Raw genomic sequence first — 18273 nt, 5'->3', positions numbered from 1 at the left:
GTGCTTCAGAGCAATTCGGTCTCCTGTGCGCGGCAAGGACTTCCATGCCCGGCACCTGCAAAATGAGGCTACGGGCAGACAGTAAGGCGCAAAGGGAAAGTCACTCAAAAGGGCTGAAACCGTGCCTGGTCAGAGAGGAGGGTGGGGGTGCAGTGGAAGAAGGGAACACAGGTCATAGGGGGCTAGAGGTCTTGGGGACAGCAGTTGGAAGCATGAAGTGTCTTAGGCCAGCTATCGGTGGGCCTGTACTGTGTGCGTGTAGAACGCACCAGCGAACTTGAAACTGGACTCTCTCACGACCCAGGAGACACGGATCTAGAAAGCCCCAGGGTTTGCACCAATGACTGGGTAAGGAGCTTGACATCCAGCCACAGACATTACATGGACTAATTTCCATACTGTTACTTGAGGAATCTATGAATATGCTGTGCTTACGAATCTAGGGAGTGAAGGTGTGTTTATGTTTCGCTAGTGAACATCCAATCCTGATCAGCTGGAAAGGCAGTGTTCATGTTTATGTAAGTGGTGGTTACATACACATGGGTGCTGGCAAAGGCATTGCTCTGTCTATGTCAATCTGTTTTGCCATTCACATTAATTGTGTAAGTCTGTGTGTGTGTATCTGGCTCTCTGGAATGCAGCGTAAGCCTCTTGAACACAGACATGGGAACAGCAGCTGGGATAGGACAAGCCTCCTGGGTGTGAAAGTCCACCTGATTCAGCTCTAGCGGACCTGAAAGGAGAAATCCCCCGTGTTCAGAAGTTTACTGGATCTGGCTGCTCCGTAACAGAATGGGGAAGGAAACCCAAAGAAACTCTGCAGCAGAGATCACAGGGGTGGACAGAGAGGTAGCACTGGCTAGGCTGCGAAAGCAATGGGGAGGGCTGGCAGTTGGAGTTGCACTGTATAGTAACTGGACTGCCTTGTATAACAAGAGTGCAGGAAGGATGCAAGCTCAAAGCTTGATTAAAAAAAAAATTCTTTAGTGTTTGTTTTCTCCAGGAGGTACCATTAAAGCATCTGGGCAGGACCCTTCCCTGCAGGTCCAAGAGTGGCTTAGCTCTCCTGGCAAGCTTTGCCTTGAAGAAGCATGCAGTAACTAGCAACCATGTGGATACTCTCACCCTTTCCTCGACCGTGATGTGCAGCGGCTAGGGCCGAGTCAAGGAAGGTCATTCCCAGAGAGTCTCCCACAAGAAGGGGAGGGGCCCAGCTGCCCATCACCAGAGCTCTCAGGACACGAGAAAAATCTCTTTCCTCTGTGAAGGCCAGCTCTAACTAGCCCCAGAAATCTAGAGCAAACGGAAAAACAGACTCAGGGTCCGGGGCTTAGGCAGATGGGGGCTCCTCTTCAGGGCAGCTCTCCTCTTTATCCAACAAATCCTCACTCTTCTTCTGCAGGTCAAAGCTCTGGAAAGGAGCAGGACAAGGAACTTCTGAGAAGCATGACAGCAACAGCTACACTCTGCTGTGGTCCTTTCAAATTCGGTCTAGGGCAGCGTGGGCTCTTCAGAGGGTCACCACCTCACCCCTTCCAACCTAGACACGAGCAGCACACAAACCCCATGGTGTCACCAGCATAAGGCAAATCTTTCCACGCCTGCAAAGTTTCACCCTCTGCCACAGGCTCTGCTTTCCCTGAGGGAAAAAAAAGCAGAGCTGCTAATCACTTAGGAGGAGTGCAGTAAGTAGAGCCTTTCTTACCTCCAGTTCTCGCATGACCTCGTCCATGAAATCTCCTGAATTCTGTTTGTAAGCAATTGCCAGTTTGATAGCATCATTGAAGAGCTGATGAGAAGGAGAATGCTTGTCACTCAAAGTAAGAGGCACTGGGTTTCTGTAACATATGGAAACTGTTCCCACACCCCAAGGAAAAAAAAACAAACCCTCTGCAACCACCTATAGCTACCAGGACCTCACAAGTAGCCAAACAGATGTACTAGCCCATTTTCTGCCCTCTGCGCCTACAGCAGTCTCCATGTCCTTGGACTGTAGAGGGGTCTCATGGATGCTGAGCCAAATAGCTATGTTTTACCTTCACTACATTGGTGCCATCGGCAGCAGACACAAAGTAAAAGGGCAAACTGAACTTCCGGGCAAAGTTGAAGCTTTTCTGGGTCACCTTCATATCCGCTGGGGGCAAAAAAAGGAGAAGTGGTCAGTAAGACATCACTGTAGGCAGAATGCCAATGTATACAGGAGTGGTGGAACAGATGGAGCCCAGAGCCCGATTTAGGTGTCAAGGCCTCCTCACTGTAGTACAAGGCTAGGAGGGTCCTCCCCAAAAGCTATAGGGTTTTAAGAGCAACAGCATCAGCAAACCATTGACAAGAGAACACAAAAAGAAAAGAGTTCTTGTTGGTTTATCCATGGTGCTTGACTAAATTATAGGTGGATTCTGATGTGCTATAAATGAATAATGCTTTGCAGCTTTCCCTTGCTGTGTGGCAACTATGAATGTTTTCCAGGCACATCCCTGTGATTTTTGCTCTGTGTCCACATGACCTGGACACCATTACCGGTACTAGTCATGCCTCTCCCTCCAGTTTGACCTCTTTCACCAGAACTCCTCACTGCCCTTATGCCACATTACCTATGTTCCTGTGAGTCACGGGCACGCTCACAGTGTACAAATGACTTAACTGTTATGTATTTTTACTTAATAGGCAGTTAGGTCCAGCTACCCCAAATAAGGCCAGAGGCTTTATTTCAGTTTTGGAACAAAGCTGCTGCATATTTACAGGACGTGCTGACACAGCAGTAACAGCTCAAAGTTTTCATAGATAGACAGCCCGTATGCCAGCTCAGGAGGATGACTCCAGATGATCCGCCTTTTCTCCTAGAAGCAACAGCTGAAGTAGTTCAGACTCTAAACGCTTGCCAGTGAGCACTGCCCAGGCAGCCGCTCCCTACCTCTTCGCAGGAAGCTGGATCAACTGTTCTGCAGACTGGGCCTGTGTTAAGAGCTATGTGGGCCGATCATTGCCTAGTCTGGGTGGAATACAGCAAACGAAGGCAAGGCAGGGAACTCTCTTGGAGCAGTGTCCACTCACACATAGAACACTAAGAGCAGGATTCATCTACACAGAGGTTCTGTCTACAATATGGCTGTCAACACCAAGTCCATTTGCCTCGGACTTCCTGTACAGTCCGTGCAATCAGTGGATTCAAGGCTGGCTTGACACATCCGATAGGAAAGGCTTTTATTAGGTAAGATCAATCAAGCCCTAAGCCACACCACTGAACCAAATGAACTTCCATAGACTACAGTGGGAGCCCAGGCACCTTATTCAGGTGCAGACACCTATTCATAGCTGCGATGGTTTCTACCATGAATGTCAGCAAGGAAGCCCATGTCTGACACTGTACTTGATACAGAATAGCAGGAGACTGTGGTCCCAAGGGTATGTGTTCTCTCGTTGATGCTGAGCAGAAAGCTGATGCGTTATGCGCGCTCACAGGACGCAGGAGACAGCCCACAACCCAAATGATAGCAATAATGAACGCCTAGCTGGCATTCCTAAGAGGAGGGAATCATCCACTCATTTGCAGAGGAAGGTGAACACTTTTGCCAGCAGGTATATTTAGACACTTTAGCACAGAGGAGTCCCAGGCTGAATTAGCAAGACAAAGGCAGTTACTGACTGTATCAGGGGAAGCCACATAATAGGTTATGCTCTTTTTCCAGCAAGACGTCCTGCAATTTTTGACTAGGTACTGCTCCAGTCAGCTTTTGGGTTCTTGCTGGATGAAATGGGTAGTGTGGTAAGGACAGAATTGGAAGGACATCACTTGAATGAACTTTAAATGGATCAAATTTGTATTTTTAATTGCTAGTAAAACAAGAACAAGAGCCTATAAGACAGCATGCAAGGTCGGTAGAGGACCCAGCTATTCGTTTGGTAAAATACAGCCCTGAGGGACTAATACTCAAGAACTCATCTGGACCTAACAGATGAATGACATTCTTTCTCAGCCAGGTCAGAAGAGAATCACATCACAATCCTGAGAGGTTGAAAGAAGAGGATATACTCACCATCGATTTTGTTGGCCACCACAACGCAAGGAATCTCTGGGCGGAATTCTCTCAGCTCCTTGTACCAGCTGTTTAAGTTCTTGTAGGTGACTTTCCGCTGCACATCAAACACCTTCCGAAAAAGAACCAGCTATCATGGGGCCAACAGCAGGACAGCTCCTGATCAACCCACTGCACCAAACACAAGTACTGAATCCAGAATTTTCCCAGGAGGACATCAACAAAGGAAACTGGCCTTTGTTAGAAGGGATGAAAGAGAAATGGGAGAATACCCAGCAAGCCTTGAAACGTGCAGCCAGCCCGTTTCTTTGCATGATGCAGGAAACAGTCCCTCATTTTCCTTTCCTCTTATTATGTACTGTGACAAGCCCTCTATCACCCATGACAGTGAACAAGCACTGGGAAAGATCTGTTCTGCTAAGTAGGGTCAGATGTGAGGCTTCTCTATTTTAACAATTATAATATCAGTGAAGTTGTCTGATGCTCACAAGTGATGAGAAGTAGTGGAAAGTTAGAGCAACAGTACAAACCAAGAGACCTAAGCGGGTTAGGAGTCAGGAAACAAGGCTGATTTGAGCTAATAAATGGGAAGCGCAAAGTATAGGAAAATAGAAAGGGCAGAAGACCAGAGAAGGATGTCTTATGTAGTACCTCTGCAGAACATGTCGGAACAGTTTTGTACTACATAATCCAATAGTCACATCACAGAACAAGAAAGGAATGCCCTCTCCCTCGCATCGCCTCTGACAGGACTGCTTCTAAATAAGTACATTCAGTTGTACGTACCACCTTACTGGCAACACAGTGACAAAAGTAAGGAAATTTAGAAGACAGCAAAGCCGGGGAATATAGTAAGAGTGCTATCAGGAAAGACAGAAGGGAGCTAAACATACCCAACTACACTGGGTTTATCTGGTGAGAGAAGAAAGAACAATACAGGAAAGTTTTTTAAACCACTGGAAGAGACAAGAAATATAAGGCAGCGTAATCACAAAAAGTAACATACAGGCCAAGTGTCAACTGGGGCTGTTATTAGTCAAATTCCATCAGACCACAGCTGAGACACTACCCTTACCATGATACAAGCATGAGCCTTATGGTAATAGGATGCATGCATGCTCTGGAACCTCTCCTGTCCAGCTGTGTCCCAGAAGTCTGTAAGACACAAAAAACAAGCTTAGAATGACACAACTTTCCAAGTTCTCTTTTTCTCACAACTTAAACCCAGGACGCAAAGCCCAGTCCATCTACTCAGGGTCACAAATTAGGTTTCACCTCTCTAATCTGAGACACTCCAGGGCTACGAGATTATGCAAAACTAGGACCTCTTCTTAGCTAGGCTTAGCTATGAGTTGTGCTGACACTGAACATTGCTATAAACATATTAGCAAAAGAGAAGTCATCAGTAGACATGACTTATAAAGGACAGTAAGACAAAACTGCAAAGAGTGATAACAATGTATGGTACTTTGTCACTAGAGATGACAACAGGAAACAAAACCTAAATATCTTGAAACAGCTTGATTTCTGACACAGTGATAAATAGCCAGGTGCCTGCCATAGGACATGGTTCTATCTCATTTCACAGACAGTCTAACTCTGCTCTTTCCAGGGGCACGACTCGTTCTAAAATTAGGAAGGGTAAGTAAGTTAGCCTGAGACAGGCAGGTCCCAATGCATTAAGTACCTTGTACTTAATGGATCATGAAGCATACCTGAACAGTCACCAACATTTTAATGCCTTTTTCTGTTTGTGTGTCTCGGGTAGAGATCTCCCCCCCCTCCTCCTACTGGATTTATAGGCTGATATTTGTGTCTTATTTGTGGTATAAATTTTCACAACTAAGGACCACACCAGATGTAGTTATACTTCTGTCAGCTAGACTGAAGTATGCCACTCCACCTAAAGCCAAATATGCCACTTTCCTTAGTGTTTACTTTGCATTGAAATTAGTTTCTGACTGGATACTGTATCAGACTTGCAGGATGGTGACTTCTTAAACTGCCCAAAATATAGACAAGTACTCATCACACCACACTTCCATTCATTGTGGGTAGTTTTGCTTCTAAAATTGCCTGATCCTTTTAATGTGCCATTTCAGAATCCTCACTTACAAGGAAAAAAGATTCAGTGATCACGACCTACTGAATGTCCCTAAATTAACTTCCCAAACAATGCGGCAGCTGTCATGAGAGAACTCGCCATGGCTTATTGAAAAACACTGCTGCTTTTATTCCTAAATCTCCAGATCTTGCCCGTCATACCCCATGTCACTCCAGAACATAGGAATTTATCAACCTTAAAATCCTTGGGAAAAATAAGATTCACAGAGTAAAGAAATACACCACATTTTAAGGCAATTCTAACTCTACCACATGGGATTTGGCGACGGCCACTAAGAATAGCTCAGCAGAGTAAAAATTAAACTAGCAAGGGAAGTGGTAATTCTGCACAATTTAAAGTCTTCAGATCAAACTACCTGCCTTTACAAATCACACTTCATGACAGGTCTTCTCTGCAAGGTAGCTTGGATGATCAGCATTATGTTCATAAAAGGTGAAGACAGAAGACACTGTGAACTCTTGTATAACGTAAGTCAGATGAATTACTTAAACTAGAGCAAGTTAGTTAATAAAGTACCAAATCCATGTTAAAAATAAGTCCCTGACATATGAATCCATACTTTCGCAAGCTGCCTTAATAGTAATTTCACTGACTGGTTAAAAAAAACCAAACCACCTTATCTTCTATTTGAGTTTACCTAACATCAACTAGAGTCTGTTAAATCTTTCTTTCTATGCTGAAGCCTCCTTCTGTACCAAGTTCCTGTTCTCTGATATTTTACCTTCTCCCCGAGAAGCTAACCAGACTGAGTCTCTCATCCGTGGGCCCCTTTTTACCATCTTTCAATTGTTCTCGTGGCTCTCCTCTGAAACCTTGTATTGGGTTTAAGTGGCAAGGTTTTTGTAAGGGGGCGGGCCTGGGCTGCAGGGGTGGCTTCTGTGAGAAGACACCAGAAGCTGACCGCATGGCAGGCAGAGCCAGTTTCAGTCAGCTCCAAGACAGACCCACCTCTGGCCAAATCACACCCAATCAGCGACGCTGGCGATAACGTATTTAAGAAGGGGTAAAAAATGCTGTGCAGCAGCTGTCGAGAGAGGAGTGAGACAATGTGAGAGGAACAACTCTGCAGACACCAAGGTCAGTGAAGAAGGAGGGGGAGGAGGTGCTCCAGGCGCCGGAGCAGAGATTCCCCTGCAGCCCCGTGGTGAAGACCATGGTGATGCAGGTGGTCCCCCTGTGTCCAGGTGTCCTCCACCAGGAGGACCATGGTGGAGCAGATGTCCACACTGCCGCCTGTGGAGGACATGCAGCCTGCGGACACGCCGCAGCAGGTGGATGTGCCCTGAAGGAAGCTGCAGCCTATGGAGAGCTCACATTGGAGCAGGCTCCTGGCAAGAGCTGTGGGCTGTGGAGAGCAGCCCATGCAGGAGCAGGTTTTCTGACAGGACCTGTGGCCCATGGGAGAACCACGCTAAGGCAGTCCGTTCCTGAAGGATTGTACCCCATGGAAAGGACCCGTGCTGGAGCAGTTCTTGAAGAACTGCAGCCCGTGGGAAGGACCCAAGTTGGAGAAGTTTGTGAGAGACTGTATCCCATGGGAGGGACCCCACGCTGGAGCAGAGGAAGAGTGTGAGGAGGAAGGCGCAACAGTGGCAAAGTGTTATGAACTGAGCGCAATCCCCATTCCCTATTCCCCTGCACCATTTGGGGGGAGGAGGTAGAAGATTTAGGAGTGAAGTTGAGCCTGGGAATAAAGGAGGGGCGATGGAGGGAAGGTGTTTTTAGTTTTATTTTACTTCTCACTATCCTACTCTGTTACAATTAATTGTCAATAAATTAAATTAATTTCCCCAGGTCAAGTCTGTTTTGCCCATGATGGTAACTGGTAAGTAACCTCCCTGTCCTTACTGCAACCCACGAGCTTTTTCATATTTTTTCCCACTGTCCTGCTGAGAAGGGGGAGTGATAGAGTGGCTTGGTGGGCATCTGGTGGTCAGCCAAGGTCAACCCACAACAAACCTCCACCATTTTTCAATGCTTTTACTGAATCACAGAAATAAGAATTAGATACAGTCTTGCTGTAGTGGTTTCAAAAAGGAGTCTTAGTGTAATGTTTCAAATTTGGGATAGCTATAAAATCTCTGAAATTAATATTCTGGTTTTATATCCAAAGATCACCTTAGCTGTTTGGAACACAGCCCTCTTTTGAAGCTCATATTCAGCTAAGCACTATCATCTATCATCTTTCTTGCCTCCCAAAATGGTTTCTAATTCTCCCTATGAACTTCCATGGAACCTTATTATAAACCATCCCAGTTTACCTGCATAAGTTTATTATTGAAACCATTGTTACTAACCAGGCTAGGAACAATGCAACCAGCACAATAGGTGGGTGATGCTTCACTATATCACAGGTATTAGTTGTTTCAAAATTGCAGCATTTACTCACTCAAAGTGATGAGGTATACTGACAAGACTCTGATGAAGAACCATCTCTATCTTTGTAAAATGTATTTCAAACATGAACCAACTGAACAGAAGAACCATAAAGAATGACAAGAGATCTAGAAAACATGCCCTATGAGAAAAGGCAGAATAAAGTGAGGCTGTTTACCCTAAAAGAGAGAAGAAATAGAATCACAGAATGGTTTGGGTTGGAAGGGACCTTTAAAGATCATAGAATTGTTTAGGTTGGAAAAGACCTTTAAGATCATCGAGTCCAGCCGTTAACCTAGCACTGCCAAGTCCACCACTAAACCATGTCCCTAAGCGCCTCATCTACACGTCTTTTAAATACCTCCGGGGATGGTGACTCCACCACTTCCCTGGGCAGCCTGTTCCAAGGCCTGACCACTCTTTCAGTAAAGAAATTTCTCCTAATGTCCAATCTAAACCTCCCCTGGCGCAACTTGAGGCCACTTCCTCTCGTCCTATCGCTGGTTACTTGGGAGAAGAGACCAACCCCCACCTGGCTACAACCTCCTTTCAGGTAGTTGTAGAGCGCGATAAGGTCTCCCCTCAGCCTCCTCTTCTCCAGGCTAAACAACCCCAGTTCCCTCAGCCGCTCCTCATAAGATTTGTTCTCTAGACCCTTCACCAGCTTTGTTGCCCTTCTTTGGACATGCTCCAGCACCTCAATGTCTTTCTTGTAGTGAGGGGCCCAAAACTGAACACAGTATTCGAGGTGCGGCCTCACCAGTGCCGAGTACAGGAGGATGATCACTTCCTTCGTCCTGCTGGCCACACTATTTCTGATACAAGCCAGGATGCCGTTGGCCTTCTTGGCCACCTGGGCACACTGCCGGCTCGTGTTCAGCCGGCTGTTGACCAGCACCCCCAGGTCCTTTTCCTCCGGGCAGCTTTCCAGCCACTCTTCCCCAAGCCTGTAGCATTGCATGGGATTGTTGTGACCCAAGTGCAGGACCTGGCACTTGGCCTTGTTGAATCTCATACAGTTGGCCTCGGCCCATCGATCCAGCCTGTCCAGATCCCTCTGTAGTGCCTCCTTACCCTCAAGCAAATCAACACTCCACCCAACTTGGCGTCATCCGCAAACTTACTGAGGGTGCACTTGATCACCTCATCCAGATCATCTCAGAGGGGATCTCACCAGACCCCCTCATCCAAGACCATCTAGTCCACCCCCTGCTATGGGCAGGGACATCTTTCACTAAATCAGGTTGCTCAAAGCCCCATCCAACCCTTGAACACTTCCACGGATGGGGCATCCACAACTTCTTTGGGCAACCTGTTCCAGTGGTGCCTGAGTGTCACCACCCTCAGCGTAAAGCATTTCTTCCTTATGTCCAATCTAAACCTACCCTCTTTCAGTTTAAAACCGTTGTCCCTTGTCCTATCACTACAGGCCCTGGTAAAAAGTCTTTCTCCATCTTTCTTATAAGCCCCCTTTATATACTGAAAGGCTGCAACAAGGCCTCCCCAGAGCTTTCTCTTGTCCAGGCCTGAACAACCCCAGCTCTCTCAGCCTCTCTCCATAGCAGAGGTGTTCCAGCCCTCTGATAATTTTTGTGAACCCGCTCTAACAGATCCATGTCTGTCTTGTACTGGGGATCCCAGAGCTGGGTGCAGTACTCCAGGTGGGGTCTCGAGCAGAGCAGAGGAGGAGAATTGCCTCTCTTTACCTGCTGGCCACGCTTATTTTTATGCATCTCAGGATCAATTGGCTTTCTGGGCTGCAAGTGCACATTGCCGGCTTATGTCCAGTTTTTCATTCACCAATAAAGGGGAAAGGTACAGATGTAGATGTAGAAAGCTGGTGCAAACAGGAAGGGGAAATAACTTGTTCAGTGTCCAGGAAACACAGGAAATAACTGGTTTACCTTGAATAAAGATTTGCATTAAGTATCAAGAAAGAAAGACTTTCTAGCAGTAAGAACCCTGATATGTTGGAACAGATGGCCTAAGCAGCCTTTGTCATTGGAAGTCTTTAAATACATAATATATATATATATCAGTGAAGAGTATCATTAAGTAAAGAGTTTCTCCAGTACAGAGATGTGCAAGATGACCTCTCACCGTCCCTTCCAGAGCTGCAATATTCTGAAAACACAGAAACAGTAGCAATACAGGCAGCAGTACAGAATATCAACTCAAACTACAGAATAAGATAATGCTTTTCTTCAACTTCCATCTGTAACACACAGTGAACAATACTGTGCTGTCAGAGGCTAATTCACAGAAGTCAAAGCAATGCTCCGTTGGTATAAAAAAATAGAAAGTTAGCACTTGTGGTAAAACTGAAGTTATGGGATATTTGAGAGTATGACTGATAAACAGATGACTGACAAAGCTAGGATGCTTGTAGTCTATCAAAAAAACTAACAAAGGTTGAGATAAAACAGGTGGTATTTTACGATAAGATCATACAAGCTGGACATATCCAGAGAAAAAATTTAAACATTCTATAAACTTGAAATATAGCAATTGGTACTACACCCAAAGCAATTAACCAATCAAAAATACCCAATAAAAGGATGACCAATAATAGGAAGATTGTGTTAAAATGTATTAAAAAACCAGCAACTAAAATAGTAGATCTACTAAAGTAATCTATGGCATTGATTTTTAGAATTGGTGCTGATGGGCAGCTAAATCCCACTGCAGACTATTTTGTAATTAGCATATGGCATATTTCTTCTCACTTATTTACTATATTGACAGAGTACAGGAGTCGGAAGACAGTTTCATACTGCAGCTGATGTAATACCTTGCTTGCAAGAAAGAGCAAGCCCACTCTCTACTCTTCCTTCCTTTGCCTGTGCATTCCCACCTGCCCCTTTCACCAGCACTGGTGTGTATAAGCCTCCATGGTGAAATGTTTTAGGAAGCCAAATGAGTAGAAACCCATTCACTTATTTTGTGAGTAGTTAATATGCATGGTTAGCTTCCTGAACTGGCTTGACAATGGACAGGACTAGGCCTATAAGTGAACGCTGGTGATACATAGGGGAAAAGGACTGCAACTTTCATGGGCAGCTAGCTTAGCTTCACGATAAAATTTAAATCTTAGCTTAGTTCCATCATGACACTGCATCCTGAGCAACAAGCACTTTGACTAACAGTGACTAACACTGCTAAATCAGCATTCTTGCAGCAATTACCTTGACAGGTATTCAATTCCTTGAAAAAAACAAAGATAATCTTTGACTTAGATATCCCCTTGCCTGGAAGTCAAATGTAAAAGATTACCGGCATAGCGGAAGAACCTAATAACTGAACAGTGATCTGGCCTGGTAGATGAGGGGAGAGTAGTGGCTATTGTCTACTTAGACTTCAGTAAGGCTTCCAGCATTGTCTCCCAGAAGAGTCTCATAGAGAAGCTGTTGATGTAAGGGCTGGATGAGCAGACAGTGAGGTGGATCGAAAACTGGCTGAATGGCCAGCCAAGCAGCATGAAGTCTAGCTGGAGGCCAATAACTTAGCAGTGTACCCCCAGGGATCAATATTGGGTCCGATCCTGTTCAATATCTTCATTAATGATCTGGATGATGGGGCAGATTGCACCCTCAGCAAGCTTGCCACAAACTGGGAGAAGTTGCTGATACACCAGAGGGTTGTGCTGCCATCCAGAGGGACCTGGAGAAGCTGGAGAAACGGGCTGGCAGGAACCTCATGAAGTTCAACACGGAGAAGCGCAAAGTCCTCCACCCAGGGAGGAACAACCCCAGAGCACCAGTTTATGCTGGGGACCACCCCGCTGGAAAGCAGCTTTGCAGAAAAGGCCCTGGGGATCCTGGCTGACACCAAGCTGACTGGAAGCCAGCAATGTGCCCTTGCCACAAAGAAGGCTAAGAGTATCCTGGGCTGCATTAGGCAAAGTATTCCTTCGCCTCTACTCAGCACTGGTGAGCCCACACCTGGAGTACTGTGTCCTGTTCTGGGCTCCCGAGTACAGGAGAGACATGAACATACTGGAGAGAGTCCAACAAAGAGCCACGAAGATGATTAAGGGACTGGAGCGTCCCTCATATAAGGAAAGGCTGAGAGGGCTGGGACTCTTTAGCCTAGCGAAGAGAAGGCTTAGGGGGAATTTCATAAATGAGCATAAATACCTGAAGGAAGAGCATAAACAAGATGGAGCGAGGCTCTTTCCAGTGGTGCCCAGTGACAGGACCAGAGGCAATGGCCACAACATAGGAGGTTCTCTCTGAACATCAGGAAAACCTTTTTCCACTGTGAGGTTGACCAAGCGCTTGCACAGGCTGCCCAGAGAGGTGAAGTCTCCCTCCTTGGAATATTGAAAAGCCATCTGGACATTGTCCTGGGCAACTGGCCGTAGGTGGCCCTGCTTGAACAGGGAGTTGGACAGGATGATCTCCAGAGGTCCCTTCCAATCTCAACCATTCTGTGATTCTGTGATCGCTTCATTTCCCCATTTCCCTGCCTACAAACCACTGTTTGGCATCCCCTTGCCCACTGCAAAAAACTCCCCTGCCATGTTTTTGGGTCCATATACTGTTGCATATGCCAACAGCACAGTTGCCGTTGCCCTCTCTGCACACAGCTGGCATCACCCTGTCCCCGGGGTCCACAGAACACCTAGCAGGGCACTCCCCACTTACCCACGAGGACCGTCTGCCCGTCCACCCGAGCACGGTGCTTGTAGAGCGTCAGGGCGAAGGTGGAGAGCTGCTGGGGGCGGCTGTGCCTGTGTTAAGGAGGCGTCCCCGAACCCCCCAGCAACTGCCAGCACCCCCTCCCCCGGCCGGGCCCGCCGCAGTTCCCCGGGCCGGGCCGCCCGCCGCCCGCTCGCCCCGGCGGCGCCTCCCGCTGCGCTCCGCCGGGCCGGGCCGCCACATGCGCAGAGGCGCGGGGCTGCTCAGGGCGCAGGCCCGGGAATAGGGACGGGAACTAAGGGGGCGCGGGCGGCGCAGCACAAGGATACAAGCCGTCGAGCAGGAACCTCTCCAGCAGCCTGCGGAAAGAGCACCACACAGCCGTTAGGCCGCGGAACCGAGCCGCCCCTGCCCGCCCCGTGGGGAACCGGCCGGGCGGCGGCGTGCCCGCGCGCTCACGCACTTGGACTTGCCCACGGCGCTGTCGCCCAGGCAGATGATCTTCACAGTCTCCTCCGCGCCGGCCGCGGCCTCATCCCGGGCCTGCTCCGCCGCCGCCGCATCCGCCATGGCACCGCCTCCGCGTCCCCGCTGCTACGCGACACGGCGGGCCTCGCCTCAGGCCCCGCCTCCCCTCAGGCCCCGCCTCCCCTCAGGCCCCGCCTCCCCTCAGGCCCCGCCTCCCCTCAGGCCCCGCCTCGCCTCAGGCCCCGCCTCCCCTCAGGCCCCGCCTCGCCTCAGGCCCCGCCTCGCCTCAGGCCCCGCCTCGCCTCAGGCCCCGCCTCCCCTCAGGCCCCGCCTCGCGGCCCGGCCCCGCCCCCGCCTCACGGCCCACGACGCCTCCGTGCGTCACCGAGCGCTCTGCCCCGCCCTTCTCCCCCTTGTTGGTGCGTCACGCACGCGACGTCCCGCCCCACTTGCCGTCACCGGCGCGACGCCGCCCGGCGGGGCGGGCGCCATGGCGGCCGTGGGACGCTCCGGGCGGCCGCTGCAGCTGACGCTGGCGCTGCTGAAGCCGGACGCCGTGGCCCACCCGCTGGTGCTAGAGGTGAGGGCTGGGCGGGCCGGACCGCCCCGCCGGCGCCGCCCGGCCCGGCCCGGCCCGGCCTGGGCTGGGCTGGTCTGTCGGCCCGGCCCGGGGCGTCCTGGCGGTGCACGTCGTCCGCCCAGCCACTGCGCCTCTGCCCACAGGCCGTGCACGAAACCATCCTCAGCAACCGGTTCCTCATCGTGCGCGCCAGGAAGCTGCGCTGCGGACGGGAGGAGAGCCGCCGCTTCTACCGGGAGCACGCGGGTAGGCGGGCAGGGCCGCCGCTGCCCCCAGGGGCAGGCGGGCAGGCGCTGCGGGCGGACGAGTTTGGCCGCCGGGCAGAGCCGGTGCCGGCGGAGCTGGGCTGTGTGACCCGGGCCGTCTTTCTCCCGCAGGGCGGTTCTTCTACCAGCGGCTGGTGGAGTTCATGGCCAGGTACCTGCCGTGCCCGCAGGCCAGGCTGCGCGGGGCGCGAGGAGGAAGCTCGCTTCGTTTTGCAGGTGGACCCTTGTCTTGCTTGAGCAATGCTTCTGCATCTGGAGGGGTCCACCTCGGCGTGGCATGCGTCTCGTCAGGAGTTGGTGCTTGTGGCATACGGAGGGGGAAGGCTCTGGGCTCGGGGGTGGAGAAATGTCAGGAACCAACTCTGCTATGACAACAGTAGTACTTGGTGGGGTGGCGTCGCCTAGGGGGAGGTCATTCTTGCAAATGCTTTGCTTCTGAGCCACGGTCTCAGTGTCTAGTGTCATGGTAGGTCTGTATCCCCTACCAGAAAGTACTGCATGGCAATTGCACTTACTTGCTTCTTAGCACTTGCTGTATTTATAAGAATGAAGGAGCTATGCTCTTTTGTAACCTTATCTACTTCTGCTCTTCCCTGTTCCTTCTCTCAGTGGCCCCATGTGGGCTTATATCTTGGCCCATGAGAATGCTGTTCCCCTCTGGAGATCCCTGATGGGACCCACCAAAGTATTCCGAGCCCGAAACAGCGTCCCAGACTCCATCCGGGGAGCTTACGGCCTCACTGACACCAGGAATACCACTCATGGCTCAGGTAGACCTGTCCTTCTTGGCTGAGTGTTGGGCAAAGACTGGAGCTCAGGGAGGTGTGAATGATGGTATTTTGTCTGCCTTTGGTTCTTTTCCATTCTGGGAGTCAAAGTTAATGATTTGCTCACTTCTGCAGACTCCACTCACACCTGTCCTGGTGCAATCGAGCCTGGCACTTTTCTTTACGGCTTTTGCCCTTCCCTTTGGAACATAGCACATATTTGCGGTGCCAGACTGGCATCTCTCATCTTCTTTTCCTCTGTTTTCTAACAGATTCACCAGCATCAGCCAGCAGAGAAATTGCCTTTTTCTTCCCAGAGTTCAATGAACAGCTCTGGTACCAGCAGGAAGAGCCACGCCTGCGCTGTGGGCAGGTGTATTACAATGCAGAGGAGCGTGTCCACTGTGTGTTCCGAGATGAAGAAACAGAGTTGACCTGAGTTACCTGGGGATATGGTTTGCTGAGCTGGAAGTAGTTGCTAGGCACACTGTTTGGGTCAGCCCCATAACAAGACATAGAGCCATGGCATGTTTTAAGGACTGTGGGGGCGGGAAAGACCTAATGCACATTATGTTGTGCTACCTGGGATTATGTTATTCATGCAGCATCCAGGTGCTGGGGCATTTTTGGAAAAACTTCTCAAGTAGCAGTACTCCAACTTGATACAGAGATCTAGCCACGCAGTTCACTGGTCCCTCGTATGTTTATTTGGATGTGAGCAGTAACAATGAGTTCATCAAAGGGCTAGGTGGAAAGGGGGTTGCTAGTTCCTGTTAGGATATCATTGGTTTTGCTGATAGTAGGCCTCAGATCCTTAATATCTGCTCTGTTCCCACAGTCCCTTAAGAAGAAAAGAGGGGGAAAAAGAATATGAAAAAATGCAGCGGTAAGCAGGGCAATATTAACTCTCCTGTCCTTGCTTTCCTGGATCCAAGCTGAGAAACAAGGTTGTCTTCAGTTTTGTATCATGATTCATATCTCAAGCATCTGGTGGAGGGCAGTTAGAAGCCATTCTCAAGAGGAAAGCAGCATATCCTATTGGTTCAGTTTGGTCTGGGCTGACAAGCCTGCAACAGAAGTTCTAGGGGAAATTGTAGAAAGGTGTGGAGTAGTCCAGTGCCTGTGAAGGATCTTCTATTTTGTGCTTTTAGATTGCCTGGGGCATGAGATCAGTAGTTCTGATGAAAGTTGATAGTGGCTATTAGAGCTATGGATTTCTTGAATCCATAATAAAAGGCCAGAGAAGTTGATTTGAATGCTGATACACAGAGGCTATAGAATTTCTGCCAGGAACTCTTTACATTAAGCCTTGTAACAAAATGCCTAATGGCAACTCAAAGACTTTATTGCCTGTACACTTGCTGGGCATTGAAGCACTGAGTTCCGTATCCTTTGTAAATTATATGGACAAAGTCATTTAATTATCCAGATAATTGATAAAATCATTACCTGGTGGTGCATGAGGACTTGGTTTTGAGGTACAATGCAAGGTTCTGACATGCTTATTTATGTTTTCCTGTTTGATGCATTTTGAGATCTGTTCCTGTATGAGTTTTTAATCCGTTTAAACTGTGCCCCTAATAGCTTCTTACAATGCTGATTTTTTTAATTAAGGTGCCATGTTGTACTGAGTGAATTTCTTTTGGATAACTTCAAATGCACTGTATTGGTGAAGGTACCTTTGTAATGTACTTGGGACAAGAAGTTTGTTAGCTTGACTCCCTTTTCTGAAGTTATGTGTGACTAGCATTGATGATAGTAGTCACTAAAGCTGTTGACTGAGCTGTTGATTGAGTCCCAAATTTACTAGTGCATTATTGTGTCACAGATCAAAGGCAAATTACTCTTTGACTAGTTTAAGACAACTATTGAAACGTTGGGCATTTGATTGAAAAATGTTTAATTGTAGGAAGTGCTGCCGTAGAACTTCCTTGATTAAATACATCGACATTTTTGTTCCTTCCTTACTATTATATGAGATTAAATGCAGTTGTTGTTTTGTTCCAGGTACAGATCAAAAGGATCTGTGGAATATTTTTGCATTGCTACTTTTATTTTCACCAGCAGTATCCAATGGTGGATCTGCTCATGATTGAGTATGCATTTATACAGGTCTGAAATCTTGCTGTCCTTAATGCTACTGTTGATATTTTATTGATTCCCTGAGTTTCTCTTAAGTTATGTGTGTTTCTGTTGTAACCGTTAACCCTTACTATTTTTTTCACCTTTCCTCTTTATATTGTACTTCCTTTTTTGGATATTAATTTGGGATGTCATTAAATGATAATTCCTAGCTTACACTTCTCATTTTAAATGTTTATTTTTTTTCTAGTCACCTGCAATTATTACATTTGGGGAAACTGACCCTTTTAAAATTTCAAGTACAAATAACTCTGGCTTAGTGGCGCAGTGTTTTCACAGAATAATTACCAGATCACAATCACCATAGCTGCCAGTTGTTATGTCCATATTGACATTTCTTTGGTCCACCAAGACTGTACAAGAGGTTGTCAAAACTGTACAATCCCATTTCCCTAGACACAGTGTTTATTTTGCAAATCTAAAGATGTTCTGCAAACTTTATCAGGAGATCTAATATTAAAATATTTGGTGTTAGATGCAGGAGATAGTGTCAAAAATTATTTTTAATATCAAAGGGAGCCTTTGGATTTATGAGATTACAACAGATGCTCTCTGTTTTGAGGACTTTTATGAAGGTTTTTTTTCTTTTTTTTCCCCTCCTTGTAAGTGCTCAAGAAATGTTTTTTAACTTCTCCAGTGACATTTAGCATTTGTTTTGTATACCTTCTGGTGCCTTTCGGTCCTGTGGTGAATCACCTTTGATTTTGTAACTTCCAATGGCTTTTATTTAAAACACTTTCTTGTACCATTTCTCACTTTTCTCTTCTTGCCACCCCCTTCCCGGTCCCTAATCTGTCATCACAGAAAAAGGTGAAACCTCTGATGATTTTTTTTTTTTTAACACTTGAGTCAAACCATTCTTAAGAAATCTT

At 47.8% G+C, this 18273-nt stretch overlaps 2 protein-coding genes across 9 annotated transcripts; one reads left to right on the top strand and one right to left on the bottom strand.

The window, feature by feature from the left end:
• Nucleotides 1-621: 621 nt before the first annotated feature.
• LOC142078291 (rab-like protein 2A) lies at nt 622-13832 on the bottom strand. 7 transcript variants are annotated; one of them, XM_075140780.1, is made up of 8 exons: nt 13642-13832; nt 13508-13537; nt 13185-13264; nt 5113-5192; nt 4038-4149; nt 2037-2134; nt 1706-1789; nt 968-1411 (listed from the first exon to the last, which is right to left on the bottom strand). In XM_075140780.1, exons 1-8 carry the CDS (start codon nt 13746-13748, stop codon nt 1331-1333), a joined length of 672 nt encoding a protein of 223 aa, XP_074996881.1. In that variant the 5' UTR covers nt 13749-13832; the 3' UTR covers nt 968-1330. The 7 variants fall into 7 exon arrangements, with proteins under 7 accessions (XP_074996866.1, XP_074996881.1, XP_074996897.1 ...); XM_075140796.1 differs by having other exon boundaries at nt 13652-13805; XM_075140787.1 differs by having other exon boundaries at nt 968-1540; nt 13642-13783.
• A 262-nt stretch (nt 13833-14094) lies between these two features.
• NME6 (NME/NM23 nucleoside diphosphate kinase 6) lies at nt 14095-17557 on the top strand. 2 transcript variants are annotated; one of them, XM_075140806.1, is made up of 5 exons: nt 14095-14226; nt 14349-14472; nt 14604-14643; nt 15102-15262; nt 15532-17557. In XM_075140806.1, the coding sequence occupies exons 1-5, from the start codon at nt 14137-14139 to the stop codon at nt 15696-15698; spliced, it is 582 nt and encodes a 193-aa protein (XP_074996907.1). In that variant the 5' UTR covers nt 14095-14136; the 3' UTR covers nt 15699-17557. The 2 variants fall into 2 exon arrangements, with proteins under 2 accessions (XP_074996907.1, XP_074996914.1); XM_075140813.1 differs by having other exon boundaries at nt 14096-14226; nt 14370-14472.
• The last annotated feature ends 716 nt before the right edge of the window (nt 17558-18273 follow it).

This window comes from Calonectris borealis, chromosome 1 (assembly GCF_964195595.1).
Source record: "Calonectris borealis chromosome 1, bCalBor7.hap1.2, whole genome shotgun sequence".
In the NCBI taxonomy this organism is placed as follows: domain Eukaryota; kingdom Metazoa; phylum Chordata; class Aves; order Procellariiformes; family Procellariidae; genus Calonectris; species Calonectris borealis.
This window is presented reverse-complemented; position numbering and strand designations above follow the sequence as displayed.